At 42.5% G+C, this 23,346-nt stretch overlaps 1 protein-coding gene across 1 annotated transcript in view; it reads left to right on the top strand.

Moving 5' to 3' along the window:
- The first annotated feature begins 259 nt into the window (after positions 1 to 259).
- LOC134337778 (podoplanin-like) overlaps positions 260 to 23,346 on the top strand; it is a 39,180-nt gene continuing 16,093 nt past the window's right edge. Inside the window, exon 1 of the mRNA XM_063033013.1 lies at positions 260 to 511. Coding sequence (XP_062889083.1) covers positions 448 to 511 — 64 coding nt within the window. The 5' untranslated portion in view covers positions 260 to 447. The remainder of the gene's footprint in view (positions 512 to 23,346) is intronic.

Raw genomic sequence — 23,346 nt, 5'->3', positions numbered from 1 at the left:
TTCTCAGCCATTCCCCATTAAACTCCTAACTAAATATATCACAAAGATCTGGATTCCTTTTAGATGAAAGATCTCATTTGCTGGCACCAGTCCAAGCTGTTTAAAGTTGGTATAGACTGAATGAGTCTTAAGCTTATCCTGAGTCTGCGTTCATTCCAGCTCCCCCCCGCCCCACCTCCCTCTTCTCATCATCCACACCCAGCCTCCTTCACTGCAAGGCGTCATCATGCTTCATACTCCTATATTTCCAACCCAAATATATAAGAGACTGGCGGATACCAGAACCCCTCTCAGTTTCCACACAGACTGTTAGCAAAGTTGATCAAGTCTGGTTTGAAAGTTTGCTCTGCAATCTTGCCTTTCAAAAATCCCGAGTGTTTGGTCCATTTTCATTCTGAAGCTGAAAAAGCAGTTCTTTCGTACTAAAAAGGGCAAAAAACGTACAAAATGGGCTTCAGGCACTTGATTCTCCTAGCACTGACTGCTTTCCTCTGCATTTCTGCCCAGACAGGTAAGAAAATTTAGTTTTCGATTGTGGAAAGGTTTTAGTGACTGACTCTGATGTAGTTAATGTGGAAAATACTGTAATGTCAGACACAGAAGTATTTTAAGAATGTGTTTCATGACAAAAAAGGAAATTTGATTATGTTCAAGGTTTTACAAAACAGTTTCTTTGGATGATTATGATTATGAATGGTTCCATTCTCTTGTACAAAGAGATTTCCATTTTCTGTGAAATACTCTGCTGATGGAGTCTAGGCTTCAGTTTTACTTACAATGGAAAAGGTTGACAGAATATCAGGACTGGGAGGCTTTGTTGAAAAATCCTTACAGTGAGTGGGACATTTCTCATCATGTTTCTAATGGTGAATTTTACAGCAATTAGACCAGACTGCAAGGAGTAGGCACTATTCTCAGTGAAAAGTCTCCAAGTTAAATTGCAATATGAATCACAACTTTGAAATGACTTTGTGCACGCACATACATTGTCACAGTTTGGCTCACATTTTTATCCAGTTTCTGACAACCCCTTCTTTTCTGAAGTGACACTTATAGATGTAAATAGAAGCATTTAGGAATGCTAATATTAACAGACTAATATCGATGTTTACACCGCGATTAATAATTCGAAGAGCAAATATTATATACATGTCTCAATAGCTTGGATGTAAACTGAAAATGCTCTCATCTTTTTGGATAGAGCCACACGAAGCAGCCAAGTCTCGGGGTCATTTGGGTGTTTGTGACGTCCTTTTATTGATCACAGCTTGCTTTCATTTGCCCTCGGCGTTTCTGTCCATGTTTCTACTGGGAGGTCCATGTAAGTGGATGCTGAGGAGCAGTCACACTTGAATGGCCACTGAGATGTGAGCACCTCAGTGTCGAATTGTAGAACAGCACCTTCTGCAGAAGAGGAAGGAGAAATGGGAACTCCATTGTTAAGGGGGAATGATGTCTGGTAGGTGCAGGTCAGGGCTGAAGGTGGGCACAAGAATGTGAATATAACAGATATTTTCATTGGTCTGAATATCTCCTTCATCCATCTCAGAGTGAACTAGAAGGTATAGAATTAAATTTGGACTGCTGCCATTTTGTGTGGTAATGGTACATGATTCATGGCCCCACATTGAGATATTGGGCTTAGCCCTTCAGTCTGATGTGCCTGGTGAAGCTTGGGAGCTCATGGGCATAGAGAAGCCCAGGTTTGAATCCTCAGCTCGAGGGACAGGCCTGCCTGTGCCATGGTACAATTCTGGTGCAAGAGTCGGGAAGTGGGATGGGCCATGGACCAGAACTCTGAAGAGTGGATGTTAGTGTCTTAAAGGGGGGCACAGGCTGAGGGTGGCAGGCTCTGGGATTGGCATGGGCATGGGGTATTAATCACTGGGTGAGTGCTGGGGATTTCAAGGTCAGTGCCAGCAATAACCTGGGGCGGGGAGGCTGCGAGTCATAAGATCAGGTTGGAATAGGGAGGGGAAGGAGAGCAGTGGGGATAGGGAATGTCTAGGGAGCAAGGATGACAATTAAGTTCTTTAATATGGAGCATGTAGATATTATCCTACACCCAGCTCCACGTCCAGAGGGGTGCATGAGCTGCCACGATGTGAATCAGTCATGCAGTAGACCTCAGACGATCCGAAATCCCTCGTGCAGGGTTTAGGAATGAGCAAGGGGCACCTCTTGTTTGTCCTTGCTGATCATTGTGGGGGGCTAGAAATGAGCTCACATTTTCTGATCACCAAACCGATCAATGTGCATGGGCTGTTCTCCAGGCCAGGGTAAGCTGGTAGCCTCTCATCTTCGGGCCAGATCATTGCTCAAGGTACAGGCCAGGATATGAGCACAGAACATGGGATAGAACGTCAGGCTGTATTGAAGGATAGATTTTGGCCAGTTACATTGAGGTGTTGTTTATTTAATTTTTGAAATACAGCACAGAATTGGCTCTTCCAGCCACAGCACCAAGCAACCGCCAAACTAACCCTAGCCTAATCACAGGACAATTTACAATGACTAATTAACCTACCAACCGGTACGTCTTTGGACTGTGGGAGGAAACCGGAGCACCCGGAGGAAACCCTTACGGTTATGGGGTTAACGTACAAACTCCTTACAAACAGCAGCGGGAATTGAACCCGATCGATGGACATAAAAGATCCCACAGCACTGCTTAAGGAGAAAGGAATTCCTCTAACTTCTACTAAAACTCTCACAAATAAATTCATGGTCCTTTGTCTCAATTACTTGCAGACAGGCCTTTTCAATTACCTCTATGATGCTAACAATGGCATAATGAATTGAAAATTTTTAATGAAACATGAAATGGTTTGAGAAATCCCTTGGTATCCTGCTAGCCTGATGATGAACAGGAATGGAGCCTTAGATGTCCATCACACTTACTACCAAGTTTGGCTATTTAAGGAAAAGATGATAATGAAGGACGTCAGAGCAACAGATTGAGCACACCTCATTAAGATGTTCAGACTTGCCAGCCAAGATCACTGGATTTTGTTTAGAAGGAGAATACCTGTTGAATTTTCTCCCTTTTTTTGAAGGCAACCTTCTTTATGTTCCTCATGTATTTGTGCTCCAAAAAGAGATGGCTAAAGACTTCAGCTAAAGCCTTTCTAGCAGCTAATTGCTGATGGTATTGGGTCTGTACAATGTTTGCCGGCTTACAGGAGAGAGACAGATCAGCAGGTTGAGTGGTGTTTTAACAACAACCTTGCATTCAATGTTAATAAGACCAAGGAATTGATTGTGGATTTCACTAAGCAGAAGTTGAGGGAACACACACCAGTCCTTATTGAGGGATCAGCAGTGGAATGGGTGAACAGTATCAAGTTCCTGGGTATCGACATCACTGAAGATCTCTCCTGTGCTAACATATTGATGTAATTACAAAAGCCTTGGTAGGTCACCAAAGAGTCTTGCAAATTTCCACTGATGTGGTGTGGAGTTAGCATTCTAACTGGTTGCATCACCATCTGGCATGGAGCAGCCTCTGTACAGGATTGGAAAAGGCTACAGAAAGTTGTAAACTCAGCCAGCTCCATCTTGGGCACTAGCCTTTCCAGCATCGAGGACACCTTCAAAAGACAACGCCTCAAAATGGCAGCATCAGTCATTAAGGGCCCCTATCACCCAGGGCATGTCCTCTTCTCATTGCTACCATCAAAAAGGAGGTACAGGAGCCTGAAGACACACCCTCAACATTTCAGGAACAGCCTCTTCCCCTCCACTATCAGATTTCTGAATGGACAATGACTCCATGTACACTACCTCACTATGTTTTTGTTTTTTAAAAAATCTCTTTTGCATTACTTTTTTTATATCAATATATATTTCTTACTGTAATTTGTAGGTTTTTGAAAATTATTATGTATTGCAATGTACAGCTACCACAAAACAACACATTTCACAGCATATGCCAGTAGTATTTAACCTGATTCTGATTCTGACATCCTTGTGTTTCCACCAACTACGTTAATTTGAGTTGCATCAAAGTGACTGTCATACCGAATCTGGGAACAGAAGTGTGACTTGGTCTCAAATTGAATGGCTGATAATTTCTCAGAGTCTGCAGAGTATCCAAATAGAACTGAGGAAGCAGACTGTGAAGACGATGCAAAGAATCTGTAAAGGGGCTGAAAACAAATAATGTGAGTGACTATGAAGATGAGAATTATGAGGAACCATGAAGGTATTAAATTTGGCGGAAAAGGCAAACCAAATTTTATTTTAGTTGCTCAATGAATGGGAGGATAGCACAAGGAGATAAGGAACACAAACAAAATGCTGGAGGAGCTCAGCAGGTCAGGCAGCTTCTGTGGAAATGAACAGTTGACACTTTGAACCTAAACCCTTCTTCAGGAGGGAAGGAGGCCTGAATGCACATCAGAAGATCTCCTGCTTCAGTTGTACATGTCTTTGGTGAGAGTACTCTGCGAGCACTGTTGGAAAGTACTGAGCATTAAAACTGATATGTGGTGGCAGGTACTTTGGAAGTAGTGGATAATAGATTTACGGGATCGATTCCTGAGGTGATGCTTTAATCCTAAAGGGATAGCTGGAGTAATTGGCCTCGACTCAGTAGAATGTAGAAGAATGAGATATTATTGACAGATAAAAGATTCTGAAAAATGTGGACAGTTCATCGAGTCTAGAGTTTAGAACTAGGGGAAATGGCCTCAAGGTAAAGGGCTAACCATTTAAAATTAATGAGAAGTTCCTTTACTAAAGTGGCTATAAATCAGAATCAGAATCAGGTTTATTATCACCGGCATGTGACGTGAAATTTGTTAAAAGCAGCAGCTGTTCAATACAATACATAATCTAGCAGAGAAAAATAATAATAATAATAAATAAACAAGTAAGTAAATTACAGCATACATATATTGAACATATTTTAAAACTGTGCAAAAACAGAAATACTGTATATTAAAAAATTGTGAGGTATTTTCCAAAGATTCAATGTCTATTTAGGAATCGGATGGCAGAGGGAAAGAAGATGTTTCTGAATCACTGAGTGAGTGCCTTCAGGCTTCTGGACCTCCTACCTGATGGTAACAGTGAGAAAAGGGCATCAGAATTCTCTATCCTAGAGGGGTGTGAATCCTCAGACACTGAGATCAATAAGTTTGCGAACTCTTGGTCTCTGTGGATAGGGCACGTTCAGACATAGTCGTACTGAAAATGGGGCTGATGTGTTCCATGTGTTAAACCACTAAAATAATTTGAACTTTCACCCAAAGCCATGGTTGAAAATCTCCCCTGTGGTCACTTGTAAACAATATACTACATTTTAAATAGGGGGTCAAAATAGCAATCAGACTGTATGTATAAATAAGAAGTGAATCTTTCCATTTCTATATGTGGAAAAACTGGGAGTGCTTTTGGTGGTTGTGTACGTTCAGGAAGATTGTGCATATTTGGTTGTTAAAAAATACTTCGGCCAAGAGATATATCAAACTTTAATCTCTCTGAAACACAACAGGATTAGTCAGTCATAACAAACTAGTCAAGGTTTACTTCAGCTATATCTTTATTTTCTATCATGTAATCTTCTGCTAAACTTTTTTTTGCTTCCTTTTCACCCACCCTTTTATTAGACGTTTCCACCTACCACTGATGAGTGCAAACCACTAACATATGACAGAAGCTACGTTTGGCATTTCGAGAGCAAAATTAAGGAAAATCTAAAATCTACATGTTGGTCACTTATTTCTGGTGCAGTTTTATTGGCGAAAGGAGCAGTAATTTTCCAGATGAGACTTTGAAGATTTTCTTTGTGTGATTTTAATTGGTTGAAAGGGGAAAAAAATCCAAGCCACAAGCATGATGTAAACATCATTCCATTTCTGCATTTTTAGACCCTGTGGGTTCTTTTCTTTTCCTGCTTAATACAGCTCACTTTGTCCTGAGACTTTGCCATTTTGGTTAACTCCCCATCCCCAGATTAAACATGGCAAAAGCAGTCTCTGTTTATCTGGTGTCTCATATCCTCCTGGCCTGGCTCTTGTCTCTTTCTTCATAGCCTCTGCTCTACACTTGCGATAAACGTCAAAACGAAAATAAATAAATATATATATAAAGAAACAGCTTGTGAATTTTACATTGACCTTGAACAAATGTTTCTTCTTTGAACCTGGATCTTATCTGGGCTCATATCAATGGTATTTGCTTGCACTGAAGGAGATATCAGACTCTTTTCCTGCTAAAAATTTGTTCAAGGATACTTATAATTTTAAAAATGGCTCTAATTTGTTCGTCTTAAATTTGTTCATCTAACCTGCCTTGATCCACTTCTCTCTTGTCCATCTGAGATGTTGGACCAGGCCCATCACAATGCACTCTCCACATTTTGACGAAAGTTGTGAGAGAATGAATGTTTCATCCCAGCCATTTGGTGGCTCTTATAAAAGTTAAGATATATTCTATCCCATACCACCTAACCACACCTTTCACCTGTCCCAGTTAATGTAGATTATTAAGTACACCCATCTGATCACATCAATCCCTTGTGGCAAGCCAGCCAAGCAGCCAGAAGGATGAAAGAGGCTTAACTTGTCTTCAGTTACTTGATGATAAAACACTTACTGAGATTTTTCCCTGGATTGACCAGTGTTCAGTAACACCCTGGGATAAGAAAACATGTAGGTATCGGGAACACTCAGGCCTCGCTCATCGTCAGCCAGAACACGTTGGATGGATTGCTTTGCCATTTAGCACAAACCCAAGAAGTTGTCATACATTTGGAAATGCAGAAAACACAAGGGGGAGGAATTTTGTTTCGGTCACCAGCTTCAGGGGGTGGAATACTTCGCCTTTCAGCAAAATCCCAAGAATCTGCCATACATTTGGAAATGCAAAAATACGAGGGAGTGGAATTTTGTTTCTGTTGCCAGCTTCAGGTGTTGACACTCGGTGCTCTCCCACGGCTGAGGCACTGTGGTTAAACTATTTATGGACACCTTACAATGAACTCCTTTTAAAAAAAGACTTGAGTAGGGAGTAGGATTACAGATCCTTAGATTTAGCTGTATGTCAAGATCCTGAAATTCTCCATGGGACTGGTCCTTGTTTTACATCACCAACAAGATGTAGATATTGCTGAGAAGACCAACGTTAATGGGGCATTGCTAGTTAGATCATTTCAGAGGTCGGCTGGAAGTCAACAGCATCCAAGAATCTGAAATCAGAAGTCAGGTAGACATTGGAGTAGAGAAGAACAGCAGAACTAGAATTAACTACATGGACGCTGGAACCTGGAGCAGAAAACAAACTGTTGGAAGAACTAAGTGGGCCGGGTGTCATCTGAGAAACAGACAGTCGACATTTTGTGCAGAGACCCTCCATCTGTCATAGAGTTGTACCACAATTCAGCAGCTTCACAGTTGACCGGTTCATTTAAATACCCTGGTTTCCATGTGGGGTAACTCCTTGCCTCTGGAACAATAATCTCTTAATTGAATTATCATGCCACAGTAACCCTGCTGTTGAAATGGGGAGCAGGTTGGAGAAAGGTGGAGGACAGGGAGGCAGCTGAACAGAGCTCCAGAATGCATGGATACACATTGTCCGAGGAATGTCATTGTTTGCAAGCTATATGGAGCGATGGGGAAACAAGGTCAATGCTTGACATTGTGATTTTCCCTCAATCTGATCAACGTTTGTCAACAATTAGATCCTTGCCTTTGTTTGCAGAGACCGACTGATCTGCTGTATATTTCCAACATTTCCTGAACTTATGTCAGGTTTCCATCATCTGCATTAGTTCTATGGAAGTATTGGGTTAATTTGAATGAATGTCTTTTCCTTGCTTGCTGATCTTGGTGAATTGCAACCAGACACATTTGACATCCGTGTGGCATATGGCCAAGTGGTTAGGGCTTTGGACTAGTGATCTGAAGGTCGTGGATTCGAGCCTCGGCCGGGGCAGCGTGTGTGTCCTTGAACAAGGCACTTAACCACACAATGCTCCAGTCTACCCAGTTGTGAATGGGTACTGGCAAAAAATGCTGGGGGTTAACCTCATGTTAGACTGGCGTCCTAACCGGTGGCGGGGGGGGGGCTGGGCGGAGTCTCATACTCTCAGTCGCTTCACGCCACGGAAACCAGCATAAGCACTGGCCTGATGGGCCACAAGGCTCGTGACAGACTTTAATAATAATTTTAATACATTTGATATCCAACATTTTAAAGCAGCAAGTCTAATAAGGTATCAGTGCTAACCACCAAATGATCAATAGTAGCAACGAAGATTTACTTCCCGTGTAAAAGCAAATTAAATCCAGATGCATGTCTTCTCAAAGTAAACAAGAGTCTGGGGAGATCATTACATGATTGATGTACGCTTGCATTTTAAGCAATGCCATATATCTTTCCAGGCAGTTTTGGCTGCTGCACAACAGAGGCATTGGTTCTGTTGCAGTGGCTAAATAACCAGCTTTCCATGCTGCCATTATGTGATTAGTGAGGTGCTAATGTTGTTTACAGAGCTCTGCTTAAAATGGGAGGTACAGAGCTCGGAATTAGCTGGTCTAACGTAGCCTAACCAGTCACTGTAAAAGGGACTACTGAAGCTGTTTTTTTTTAACTGCCTTTATGTGGAGTCAAGAAATTCTCAACTACGGGGCAGCACAGCAGTTGAGCCAGTAGAGTTGCAGTCTCAGAAACGCAGGTTCGATTCTGACCTGCGGTGTAGCTCCCAGTAGTCATGTGGGTTTCTCTAGCTGCGCTGATTTCCTCCCGTGTCGCAAAGAACTGTATGTTGTTACGTTAATTGGCCAGAATAATATTGCCTCTGGAGTGTAGGTGAATGGTAGAATCTGCAGGGAGTCAATGGGAATGTACGAGAATAAAACAGAGGGACTAATGGAGCACTAATGTCAAGTCAAGTTTATAGTCATTTAACTATATACATGTACACTGCCAAACGAGACAACATTTCTCTGGACCAGGGTGTAAAGCACAGTAGCACACATAACACATATATTACACACAATAACTTAGGAAAGTAAGAACTAAATCTTCAAATGAATAATGCATATATAAACTAAGTGAAGTGCATAAATTAAATATTGTAGCATACAGTACAAATTATCCGGTGACACTTTGAATGCGATGCGGCAGAGAGTTCAGAAGTCTAATGGCCTGCGGGAAGAAGCTGTTTCCCATCTTGACTGTTCTTGTCTTTATCCATTGGAGTCTCCTGCCTGATGGTGGAATGCCGAAGGGGATGTTGGATGGATGGGTGGGATCCTTGATAGCACAGCACTCCTGATAAATGTCCCTGACGGATGGTGGGGCGAACCCTGTGATACCTAATAGTTGGCATGGATTGAATAAGCTGTATCTCTTGATTCCATTTCCTCCTTTGCCCCTCCCAGAACTTACCTGAGGGTCAACCCCAGTGAAGCAGTCTCGCTGGAGCAAGGTCTGCTTCTGGAGGCAAGGCCACTCACATCCCGGGGAAAATGAGGCCTGTCATCTAACCTCAGCAAGCCCAAGGCTGAATGACCGCATGCTGGCTCCAGTTACTAAAGCCTTCAGGAGCAGCCCACTCCTGTTCATAGAAGGCCTTTGATTCACTCTCCCCTATGGATGATAACGCTGCCTCTGTATTCGAGGATCACACAGAGTTCTGTCTCAAAACAGGACCCGGCTCTGTGGAACGACACCAATGTCAAATAAAATTCCTAACCATAAACAAACAGCATCCTGAAATACTTCCTGAGAGTATTTCTAAAGCACATGCAAGATACATTACAGGCATTTTCACATTAATGTTCTGCGGCTTGAGGGTCACAGGTGTGATCTCCGATTGAGGTACCAGCTAGTGCCACATAGCCCAGCCCCTGCAATCCAACACAATGTGCTCCTTTCACTCACCATCGGTTCCCCTCCTCATTTCCTGAGAGCCTCAAAGCATTGCCTCGCAGTGTAGCGTTCTGTGGGCCCAGTAGACAAGCCTCCCCCTTGAGAAGAAGCAGTGAGCGTGTCAGGTACTCTGCAAGCCCTGAGCCAGCCCTCACCTAACATCTACACCGTTTCCAACATGGGACACTAGTTGGCAAAAACAAACACTGAAGACACTGTTACATTTGATATGTACAGACAAACTCATTATAGACCAGAGATTCACCCTTGGAGTGAATGAGCTCATTCTCACAGCTACCGTTGAGCAGGAGGTACAGAAGCCCCACAGTGTCCGGCTCAAGATGGTGTTGCTGAAGGCAAGCGACTACCTACTGGTGGTTACCAAAACAAGGAATATAACTAAATATTTTATTAAAAACAATTTTTCTGTAAAAAAAAAATCAACTATGGTAAACCATCACCACGAACAATGGAGAAGTGAGTGAAGGTGAGGCTGAGTCAAGGGTCAAATCGTGTGGGTGCGAGGTGAAGTCAAGGTGAGGTCGAGGCAGATTCGAGGCAACGTCAGGACGAGCGGAGTGGAGCAAAGTCGGAGCGGAGGAAAGGCAGATTCGAGGCCTGTCCACCTAAACCGAAAGTAAGGTTTGATCGATCTAGGCACCGGGCTGATTTGGAAAGGTCCGTTACGGGCTGACGCGTGGTGGCGAGATCCAGGCCCAGGGCATTTTGACGTGACAGAGCTCTGGTCCTAGAGCGAGGAATGACAATTTAAATGCCAGGCCAGATGGATAGAAAAGGTAGAGTGTCAGGACTTGAGGTGGGGGTCAGGCCAGTCCTGCTCGCCGCTCCGCGATACTTACTCTGCTTTTTGCTGAACCGAGGCTGAGGCTGTGGCCTGCTTCAGCTGCTCTTTGTCTGTGGGTTCCGTGACGTTTACTCTGCTGTGAGCTGATCTGAGCCTGAGGCCTCCTTGAGCTTCTTTGGGCTTCGTGTCTGAGGTCTCACTTCCGTTCTCAATGCTATTTGCGTGATTTGTTTTTTTCTCTCTGCACAGTTTGTCCTAGAACGAACCTGCACAACCCTAAACTCTATCTCTGTGTAGCAACACTGTAACCACTTTGATGACTCTGCACCAGAATTAACTTGTTTTTTGTTCTAATTGTGTTTTTTCTGGCTATCTTTGCATGTATTCTGTCTTCAATTCAATTGTTTTCTTGTGATTGTTGCTTGTCTGATGTTACGGTCTGTGATGTTGTTGCAAATGGAGGTTTTAATTGCACCTGTGTATACAGTATGTACATGTACTTCTGTGCATATGACAATGAACTTGACTTTGACTTAATTCCAGTTTAACGTGACCATGGAGGCTTCATCACGCGACTTCCTGCCTCCAACCAGCACATCTTCAATGCTTTAAAATTATGCTCAAAGGAATTCAAAAACGGGACACAAAGCAGATTTTTAAAGGATTTTTAATCCCCTGCGTAAGTCAGCAGGAAATTAATGATCCACTTCTGAAAAATCCAGGATAATCCTCGAAGACATGGAACCCTTCTTTTGTTCAGCTGGTCTCAGCTTTGTTGTCAGTAACGCACTCCCCGCCAATTCTTCCGAGCAGACCCGACGGTCTTCTTGAACTATTTATCCGACATTTGATATGATCTGCTCAGTCAACTTCAGCTGAGCAGAGTGCACCTGAAATTGATCAGGCGTTCTTGAACCTGGAGAGGTCACAGGGTTAGGTTCAGTGTGGTTGAAGAGGCTGGAAACAGTCAGTCACAGGATGTGCTGAGACCCTCAGGGTAAACAGTCCTGCAGGCAGTGGTTAAACTGCCATGTGGGGCTCATAAAGCAGGTTTGTTTTATACAGGATCTGAGTTCAAGCCACTGGCATCTAATATCTACACATTTGGCATCGCTCCACAATGCTCAGCTTATCTGTACTCCCTTGCTGTCCGTTCTGTAGATTAACAGCACTTTACTTCCAACCACTTCCTTCCAGATGGAGACACTTCAGAGGGGAGGAATGTGGTGGGAATAATTGAAAGGCAAAGAGGGTATGAAAAAAAAGGAAGAATTGCATTCACACAGCACCCTCAGGACTCTTTTACAAAGCTCTTTACAGCCAACAGTGCAATCAAAACTCTAGTGGGAGAACAATACGAAGCCGTGGAATCAGACCATCAGCTTCGACAATGTTGACTGAGTGCCAATTACTAGCCAGGACACCATGGGTCTTTTAGATAGGGCCATAGGTCAGCATCGTTTGAAGGACAATGTCAGAAATTCATAATTGCTATAGTTTGCATATAGTGATATATGTAAGTACACAGATGTTCCAAATTTAAGAAAGTATGTAAATGATCTCCACAAACAAGGTTATAATAATGAAAGATGAAAGCATAATTGTGAATATCCCAAGGGCGCGGCCTAGAAGGTGAACCTGCCTTCAGGGTACCAAGGCTTTGCGGCCCTGTGGCTGAGCTGATTCTATGCTGGTGCTGCTGACTGAAGCATCAAAAGTGAAAACGGAGTATTGGGAACAACGGATCAGCTGTCACTGTCCTCGTCGAACCTCTCTCTCTCTCATTGGTGGGGGAGAGTTTGCCGCTGATTGTCAAGTCGGAGAACTTGGGAAAAGCGACGCAGCAGACCTTAGCACCGTGGATCAGCGGGTTGTTTTGTTTTTGTTGGTCTCCCCTCTCGCTGTGTGACTCCTCTCTGCTCCTTTATTAGGGAGAGCGAGAGAGAGAGAGAGAGCCTGTGGCATGTTGAATTGGTCAGGGAAACAATTAGCGTTTTCCATTCTGCAGATCATGGTCTCTCTTGGAGACTTGCCAGTGCTTGCTTGATTGATGGTGGGTCTGATGCTTTTTGCTGAATTAAGTGGGGGAGGTTTGATGCTTTACTGCTGCTTGTGTGCAAGGTGGGAGAGAAGGGTGCTTTGGGCTTCTAACGTTTTTACTGTCACTCGTTCATTGGGGTATCCTTCTTTCCTCATGGATGTCTGTGAAGAGCAAGAATTTCAGGCTGTATAGTGTACATTCTCTGATATTAAGTGGACTATTACATTATTGAATAGTAAAACATTTACGATGGCATAAAATAGAAAATACTGAATATTCACAGATCAGGTAGCACTTGCAGAGGGAGAAAGAGACAAAGTTGGTGTTTCAACTCAATGACCTTCTATCAGAATAGGGAAAAGTCAGAAATAAAGCAATCTTAAAGCAGCAGAGAAAGTGAAAATCAAAGTCAATTATCAAAGTACATACATGTTACCATTTACTACCATGAGATTCATTTTCTTGCAGACGTTTACAGGAAAATAAAGAAATACAGTAGAATTTATAAAAAACTATATATTAACAAAGACTAACAAACAAGCAAGATGCAAAAGAAGTCAAAATGTGCAAATGAAAATATTAATACTGAGACCATACGTTGTAGAGTCCTTGAACACAAGTCAGTAGGCTGTGGAAGCAGATCAGAGTCGTGTGACTGAGGTTATCCATGTCGGTGCAGGAGCCCAATGGCTGTAAGGTTTTAACTGTTCTTCAACCTGGTGTTGTGAGAAAGGAGGAGAAATGCCATGCGTAACAGGATTGCATCCAGGAGAAATGACACAAGGAGAGGTGGGCTGGCTGACAGAGAAGAGTATTGAATAACAAAAGCACCAAATTCACCAAGTCTCCCCACCCTTCCCCAACTCTCTCAGAAATCTTGTTTGATTCCTGCCTTTTCCCATTTCTGATAAACCATCAAGTTGAACATAGAACATAGAACAGTACAGCAACAGAACAGGCCACTTGGCTCACAATGTTGTGCTGACCAGCTAAAAAGCAAATCTAAAACACACAAACACTGATCCCTCCTACCTACACCTTCCACATCCCTCCATCTTCCTCACATCCATGTGCCTATCCAAACATCCCTTAAAAGCCTCTAACTTATTTGCCTCTATTACCATACCAAGTGGCACATCCCAGGCATCCAGGACTCTCTGAGCAAAAAAACTTACCCCTCACAACCCCCCTCAACCTAGCCCCTGTTAGATTTCTCTCTGTGGAGACCTAGAGTCACAGAACACCACATGCAAACAGCCCAGAGAAATCCCTTTAGCTCACTGATCACGAGTCATGCCAGCTCTATGCTAGAGAATTCCCACTAGTCACATTCCCATAGCCCTGCATTTTACACAAGTTGATCCAATTCCTTTTAAATATCAGAATTGAATTTACCGCTACTGCTCCCTCAGCATTGCATCATTAGTTGTGTAAAATATATTACCTGCTGAGACTCCACCATCTTTCTGGCCCCCCTAGGGAAGGATTCCGTTCAGTGACCATCCAGGTTCTTCATCCTATGTCCTCTGGTCGTTGGCCTTGCACCAACGTGGACAGCTTCACTCCATTTAAAATGCTTTGACCCTTTGTTATTTTAAATAACTCTATCAGATTCTCTCTCAGCCTTCCCAGCTTTAAAGAAAACAACCACAAATTCTCCATTTTATTAAATCCTTCATCCCTGGAATTATTATACTAAATACTTCAATAATCGCCTTGCTCAGTTTCACTTCTGCTGTAATGTCTAATGTTAATATTTATAGTATATTCACCTACCAACTGTTTGAAGCACTGGTAAGCACTCTGCAGCATTTCTACTGAGTTGTTCTTCCTTTCCGTGCCTTGTGGCACCATCAGGTGGTAATCTTGCCATTTCTTTCGCCCTTTTGTCTGTTTTTTTACGAGGCGGAGTTGCTAGCTCGATGCTCAACTCAGCGCGGATTGAAAGCGTGCAAGGAGCCGGCCACTCACCTCGAAGTCTGGTGCGTATGCCACTACACCACCGACCGGCTATTACCTATCGAGTATTCCCAGGATTTTCTGGGATTTTTTTTCTGATTTCTAGCATCTGCGGTATTTTACTTTTGAAGTACCTTTTGTTATCAGCTCTATTTAACATCATGAACTTGCTATTTGCACCGAGTGTTGCAGTTCTTTTTGGCTCTTGTTATGTTCTCACAGGGAGAGTAGAATGGAATAAGGTCTAGTTAATGGCTCACTAAAGAGAAAGTCAGGGGTTAACGTTCTTTAAGTAGATATCTGAGGGACGTAAGTTCCGCAGATGTGAGCTGCAGGCATGGAACGAGTTAGAACGCAACCTGGTACTGAGCATTGATTCATCGGCTAAGTAACATGGTTGGACCCTGAGAGGAATCCTTACCTAGAGGGGGGCAGAAAGGATCACCATGAGCTTGCATGACAATATTGCCAAATCAGAAGCAGAATCTGCTTTGTTGTCACTGATGTATGTAACGTGAAATTTGTTGTTTTGTAGCAGTAATGCAGCGTAAAGACATAAAATGACCATGAATTCCAAAAAAATAAATAAATAGAAAAGAAGTCACGAGGATGGGTTCGTGGATCGTTCAAAGATCTAACGGCAGAGGGGAAGAATCTGTTCCTGAATCGTTGAGTTGCACAGCAGTTGCAATTCTTTTGGGGTTCGGCTGGTCCCATGCTGTAGGCCCCTCCTACTGTGCTTTAGCAATTAGTAATGTTACCTGGACTGGAGGACATGAATGCCCTTGCCTCATTCAGTGTGACTTATACTACCCCGTGAGCTCCGCAGCACCAACATTCACTTTGCAAATCTGATTGAGTGAAACAAACTGCAGGCAAAGTCATCATAAGTTGTTCTCCTTGAAAATTCTTTGAAGTACGTTCGGTTCCTTTTTTTTGTCATTTCTGTTCTCTCTTTCCCAGGCTGGAACTTTCTGGCATGTATCCACCTTTTCCTGATTTGTTTCCACTGAGGAAGTGATGCTTATAGTGATCACTCCCACTATGGAAATAGGCTTCAAGCGTAAGGCATTTGCCAAATTACCTCAGCCCTAATACAGCTCCATTCTAAATCAGATAACGTTAATCGGTTAGCTTTCCCAGTATGAAGCATGGGTAAACAAAATCCTTGAATCATGTCTCCCAGTGGGTCAGGCGGGTCAGAATTTTATTTTCTTTTAAATGATCTATTCATGGGATGTAAAATTACCAACAATGTAGGCACTTACTGTCCATTCCTAATTCCTCTGGTTTGAAGTAGTTTGCGGTCAGCCGGTGACTCAAAAAGCACACATTGGCAGACTGGATAAGGAAGGCATATATATTTCCAAGAAGAAAATCAGTTCTTAACGACAGCCCCAGGTTTTTGTGGTTACTAAACATCGTTTATTTTCTCCAGCTTTATTTAATTACCTGCATTTTAATTCTGCTCTTTCTTGGGATACAAACTCCTGTCTCGAGGTCAAAGATCTATGCTTAGTAACGGGGCCTGTCAAGACATTGTGGGGAGGAGGCTCAGGAGGGGATGTCTTCTGCAGGTTGGCAGCAGCAGACGTGCCTACCAACAACGTAGATGGGAAAATGATGGCCAGAATCTTCAGCCTGGGAGTGGAAGAAACGACATGCCCCATACCTGTTATCTGTTTCCATGGTGACTGGCAGAGTCTGACAAAACTAATGCTCAGTGCCTGAAATTTGACTAAAAAAGAACACTATTTTCAGAGTTCTAGAATCAATTTGTCAAGTAAATTAAACTTTAATAACTGGAAGAGAATGTTTTTACAGAACCCTCCTAGTGTTGACCCTGCCTGTACCAATCTGCTCTCCTCAGATGCTGTGTAGTTTTAGCTCTTGTTTAAGAAAATTAATAGATGACCAAAGCTGTAACTGTAGGCACTAGCTAGATGGATAAAAAAAAGTTTAGAGGGATATTGACCAAACATAGGCAAATGCAACTAGGTTAGATGGGAATTTTGATCAGTTGGTCTGAAGGTCCTTTTTCTCTACTGTAAAACTCTTTGACCCTTTAATATAGTTGGTGTTACAACACAAGCTCACTATCATGTCAAATTAAATCTTTCTTCTTCGGCATTCCCTCAGTACTGGAGATGAATTGCCCTAACGCTGTTCTTGTGGGTTTTCTGGTGGTTATTGCTTCAATATGTGAACCACAAATTCTGCTTTAAAGAGGGAAAAGGGGAGCTGTTTGGTTGTTTGTGAGACGGGCTCTTTCTGCAGCTTACAGAGTGTTCTGAATTGAATTGAATTGAGTTGACTTTATTACTTACATCCTTCATACACATGAGGAGTAAAAAGCTTTATGTTATGTCTCCGTCTCAATGTACAATGTGCAATTTATAGTAATATATAATAAATAGTATGTACAACAGGACAGTCAATATAACATAGAAATACAATTGTATCAGCATGAATTAATCAGTCTGATGGTCTGGTGGAAGAAGCTGTCCTGGAGCCTGCTGGTCCTGGCTTTTACGCTGTGGTACCGTTTCCTGGATGGTAGCAGCTGGAACAGTTTGTGGTTGGGGTGACTCGGGTCCCCAATGATCCTTTGGGCCCTTTTTACACACCTGTCTCTGTAAACGTCCTGACTAGTGGGAAGTTCACATCTACAGATGCTTGGGCTGTCCGCACCACTCTCTGCAGAGTCCTGCGATGGAGGGAAGTACAGTTCCCATACCAGGCAGTGATGCAGCCAGTCAGGATGGTCTCAATTGTGCCCTGTAGAAAGTCCTTAGGATTTGGGGGTCCACACCAAACTTCTTCAACCATCTGAGGTGAAAGAGGTGCTGTTATGCCTTTTGCACCACCCAACCGGTATGTACAAACCATGTGAAATCCTCGGTGATGTGTATGCCGAGGATCTTAAAGCTGTTCACCCTCTCAACCCCAGATCCATTGATGTCAATAGGGGTTAGCCTGTCTCCATTCCTCCTGTAGTCCACAACCAGCTCCATTGTTTTTGCGACGATGAAGGAGAGGTTGTTTTCTTGACACCACTGTGTCAGGGTGATGACTTCTTCTCTGTAGACTGCCTCACTATTATTTGAGATTAGGCCTTGAGATTTTGCCTGATGCAATGCCTTGAGATTCTTAAAGCCATTCCCAAATTATCCTTTCCCCCTTTAAATGGGCTGTGGGGGCCTATAGTTTCTGAGCAGTCAATGCCGGTAAATAAAAAGCTTTGAGCTGTGGATAATATCCTGGGAGACGATGCTAATGTTGGTTTGCTTTTGTTTCCAGTCAACTTGAAGACAGCTCTGGCAATATTTCTCCAGTGCTTCGACGGGGCTGCTGTAGATAGTTGAAATCTCAGAAACATATTGACTATCAGAAATTACTGCTGCCCAGAAGTCTAGCAGCTGTTGACAGGATGAAACATTCACCATTTAAGACCTAAATAGACAGAAAATATAAATGAAATGATATAGCAACAGGACTGACACAAAGGATTAGAAATTTGTGGAGATTCAGCATGATATCTAAAACTTGGACAAACTTCAATTGATGTGTAATGGAGATTATATTGACTGGCTACATCACAGCCTGGTATGGAAACACCAATGCCCTGGAAGGGAAAATCCTACAAAAAGTAATGGATACAGCCCAGCCCATCACGGACTTCTTCAACTTCATTTGTCCCATCAATGAAAGTTCCCATAACCAAACAACTCTCTTTCAAGGATTCTTCAGCTCATGTTCTTGATATTTATTGCTTATTTTTTATAAATTATTATTTCTTCTTTTTGTATTTGCATGGTTTGTTGTCTTCTGCAATCCTGTTGAGTGCCCTAGTTGTGCGGTCTTTCATTGATTTTGTTACAGTTATTATTCTATAGATTTGTTGAGGATGCTCACACAAAAATGAATCTCAGGGTTGTATATGGTGACATATATACACTTTGATAATAAACTTACTTTGAAGTTCGAACTTTGAACCTCGAATAACCACTCCTGTGGAGGACAAACACTGCCAAAGAGTGGTGAGGCTTGATTTGCTTCCATGTTGTACATACCACGTAATTCAAGAGATCTCAAGTTTTAAAGGAAATGTGCAAAATTGAATGAAACATCTTGAAAAGGTAACACTCCACAGATTCAGGCAAAATGAAGAAGGTAATGTAAGAGCAGCTTTTACCCAAAATTTGCTGGAAAGTCATTGAAATGGATGGAACAAGCGGATGCAAGAGATAATTGTACAAGCTCATGCGAAGGGAAAGGACTGCTGGATACTCTAAGAGCAGCAAATCAGCCTGTATCCCATTGCTCTCCAGGGCAGTCACCCCTACAGTGAACCATTCGAACAAAGCCCCACCTGCCAAGCCTACAGAATGGAAAAGATTCACTGATTCTATTATGAAGAAGATCAAGTATTTTTGTTTCAAACTAACATCTGCCCCTTCACCATGACCACCACCTCATTTATCTTATTGCTGCTTGTGGAAGTTTGCTGAGAGAAAATTGCCTGCAACTGTGAGAGAGATTATATTTCAGAAATGGTTTCAGGATGTCTGGAATTTGTGGAAGGTCTATGTAAATGCAAGCCTTTTCTATTTAAGAAGATATGCAGAGGGTCCTGAGAACAGGCCTGTTGTCATAAAATGTGGACACATGCCCTTTGGCCCATCAAGTCTATGCTGATTGTCAACCACACATTATACTAATCCTATTTTCGTATCTCACATTTCCAGCAATTTCTCCCAGATTCTACCACTCACCTGCACACTAGGGAAGGTTCTGTGGTCAATTAAGCCATTAATCCAGGTGTTGAGAGATAGAGGAGGAAAACCATTAGGTCACAGGGACAATGTGAAAACTTTATACTGCCAGGATTGAACTTGAACTGTGTCCCTCTGCTTCTCCCTGGGCTTCCTCTGTTCTGCCACATTCTTGCAACAGCTTGGAATGAAACTCCTTATTAAAAAGATGCCAACAGACAATCCTGACAGCAGCTCACGTCTGTTGTTTGTTATGTGCCATGTTGTACGTCATGGATGACCATGGTCTTTCCATGAACGTGCTTGTTCTTGGCAAATTTTTCTACAGAAAGTGGTTTGTCATTGCCTTCTTCTGGGCAGTGTTGTTTACAAGACGGGTGAGCCCAGCAATTATCAAGGACATACGGATTTATGAACTGGACTGTCAGTTTGTGAATGAGTACAACACAAGAAGTTACAGGAGGCAGGCAGACTTGCTTTATTCAGATAACATCACAAGCCGTGAGAACGAGTTGAAGCAACTTGCGGAGTTATATTTTCCTTGACACCAATTTACAACACACAGTCTTCCTCGTTTACTTTTTGTAACTTTGCCAGACAGTTCTTGGGAGGTGCTTTCATTAGCCCTGCAGCTGGTGGTATGGTAGCCACTTAAAAATAGGAATTACAAGACAATAGAATTTCAATTTGTCTGTCTGATTTTCTGTCAAGTTTGTTGTCATGTGAGATACAGCTTCAACAGAGCAGCATAGACAGCCTACAGAACAGTTTGAAACAAAAATACTTGATCTTCTTCATAATAGAATCAGTGAATCTTTTCCATCCTGTAGGCTTAACAGGTGGGACTTTGGTTAAGTGGTTCACTGTAGGGGTGGCTGCCCTATAGAGCAATGGGATACAGCTTGATTTGTGTACCTCCTTCTTTACCTCCTTCTTGACAGTAGCTATGAGCAGAGGCCATGACCCACACAGTGAGAGTCCTTGATGATAAGTGCCACTTTCTTGAAACGGCATTCAGGGCTGTGCCCATAATGGACTGGGCTGTGTCTACTGCGCCCTGCAGCATCCAGCGTTCCTTCTGCTGACAGCACCATGAAACAGTGACAGACTTGTTGACTTGCCCACGGCTATCAATCACTATCAATTAGTCTGCAACAAACCAGACATCGGGCATGAGAAAACCATGGGTGACAGAGAGATTTGGGAACTGGGACATACCATACTTATAATGTGTCCTGTCTCAAATGACTCATTTCCTGAATTCCAAAATGCAATTTTCGACAGGAAGCGTGTCCAATCTGCATCTAAGTGAAGTAGCAACTTCTGTGGCCATTGTCTCCATGAGGGCATCTATGTCGTAGGTTTACCACTTGCTCAATAAACTAAGGTTGCCAGAGAATTGAAATGTGAACACCAGCCATATCCCTACCAAGACTGTTTTGGATTAAATGAAAAAGGTTATCATGATGTACATTATCAACTCAACTCTTTGAAATCCTAAAGGTGGCAACTGAATCTCCTTTCGATCATCCCTTGCCAATGGAACCACACTAATTCCGTTTAAATCGAATCCCTCTATTCTGTCAAGTATTCTGGTTGGTCAATATTGCATCCTCTCGACATGTTATGCTGAGGACACCAGGACCGGTGGGCGAGTAGCTCCTTTGGCAGTGAAAGGAGAGATTTGGAGAAAAATACACTTCAAGTTCAGGGTCAAGTTTATCGTCATTTCAACCATGTACGTGCATACCGCCAAACAAAACAATGTTCCTCCAGACCAAAGTGTACAACACAGTCCATATAACTCACTGACAACGCCTGAAGTAATATTACCAGAAATAAATTAACAAATAACAAGGTCATCGCAAGTTAAAAAGTGAACAGTATAACGCTACTGGTGTTCAAACGTGGTGAGACCTGGCAGGGAGTTCAGTAGTCTCTTGGCCAAGGGGAAGAAGCTTTTTCCCATCCTGACAGTTCTTGTCCTAATGCTACGGTACCTCCTGCCCGATGGTAGAGGGTAAAAGAGATTGTTGGACAGACAATGCTAAGGGCTCTGCAAAGGCAGTGTTCCTGGTAAGTATCTCAGATGAATGGAAAGGAGACCCCAATGATTCTTTCAGCAGTCCTCACTATTCTTTGTAGGGGCTTGCAGTCAGATGCCTTGCAATTCCTGTACGAGACAGTGATGTAGCTGGTCAGGACACTCAATGGTGCTCCTGCAAAAATTGGTTAGATTGGGGGTGGGACGAGATGCTGCCTCCCATTAATCTCTTCAGGAAGTGGAGGCACTGCTGTGCTAAAGGTGGTAGTGAGATTATCCACAACGTGCATTCCCAGAAGGTTGGTTCTCTAAATTCTGTCCACGCAGGAGGAAGAAGAAGAGAAATTAAATAGAATTATTTTAAAAATATAGAAATTAAATTGATGAAGCAATAACTCATTCAAGTTCAAGGGAATTAGAAAGAAATTGAGAAAGAAACTGTAATTGTTGTGCACTACATTACATGATTGCCTTCCTAAGTCAGCGAGGAATTCCCCAGAGCTGTTCCAACATTGATCTAAATGGCCTTTTGTCTGGGGGAATAGTGTAAATAGCGGGGTGCTTAATGTATGGAGAGCTTTTACTATTGTCTGGATGTAGTTAGAGAAGCGATAATTTTTTAACATCTCTCTTTTCACATTGATGCTATAAAAAAGGAGGGCATTTGGCCTATTGTGTCCATACTAGCTAAATATGAACTCTAGGTTCATATGAATCTATAGAGAACTACAGGCATCATGGGATATCGTCCCAGCTCTTAGACAAGGTCTTGTAAGTTAGGTTTCTTTAAGTGCTTATCCCAGTAATATTTAAGCACGTTGAGAATATCTATCCCCAGCACCTTTCAGGCAGTGAGTTTCAGACCCCCAGTATTAGTTGAATGTTTTTTTTTTCTCAACACCCCTGCACAGAAGGTGCAATGGGATGGATAAATATGACAGAAAAGTACAAGCTTAACTTATATTGATAGTAGCTTCCAGTGTTGCCTGGAGAATTGTGATACTACCCTTCAAGACTAAAGCTTCCCTTAGATTCATATGAACCTATAGTTCATATATATATGGCTAGAATGGACACAATAGGCCAAATGGCCTCCTTCTTTATGGCATCACTGCGAAAAGAGAGGTGCCAAAAATTATCAGTCCTCCAACTACATCCAGACATTAACCACCCCTCTATCTACACTCTTCCCCTCGACAGCAGGCCATTGATGTCAACGTTGAAACAGCTTCAGGAAATATCCTCACTGACTTGGAAGGGTAATCTTGTAATGTATTCCCCAACAATTACAGTTTCTTTCTCAAGTATCCCTAATCCATGATAAACCATGCACTGAGTCATCATAGCAAGTGATTTTAAGTGGAGAACTTAACCTCTCATCTCTGTGGTAAAATTACCAAATGTTTATGTGCATGAATATATTTTAAAATTCTTGCGTGGATGGAGAAACACATTTAATGTGTGCCTGTGGGTATACCTTTGGATCTCTGCTTGCCTGCATCTAGCCAGGGTACTGGATGGAGGAAGAGCATGAAAAGAAGGAGTCAATTATTAACCGCGCAAAAGTGCTAAGTTCATATATTTATATATTCCGCAATTGTCTGCAGTAAAATAAATGATTATTTTCCATTTTGAGATCTGTTCCAGTGACGTCACGTCAGAGATATGTGATGGGAGCGTGCTGTTATGCATCTGACCATGTCTTTTGTGATCTGTGAGCATTAATTCTTCCTCACTAGACTGATAAACCCTTTACCGTATGCTGAGGTTGTGCTTGGCAGGGTAATGAGAAACTGCGAGGCAATCGGGCACCAGCTAATTTCTTCCTGAGACAACCAAC

The sequence above is a fragment of the Mobula hypostoma genome, chromosome 25 (assembly GCF_963921235.1).
Source record: "Mobula hypostoma chromosome 25, sMobHyp1.1, whole genome shotgun sequence".
Lineage (NCBI taxonomy): Eukaryota > Metazoa > Chordata > Chondrichthyes > Myliobatiformes > Myliobatidae > Mobula > Mobula hypostoma.
The sequence above is the reverse complement of the archived record's forward strand: the minus strand, read 5'-3'. Positions and strand labels throughout refer to the sequence as shown.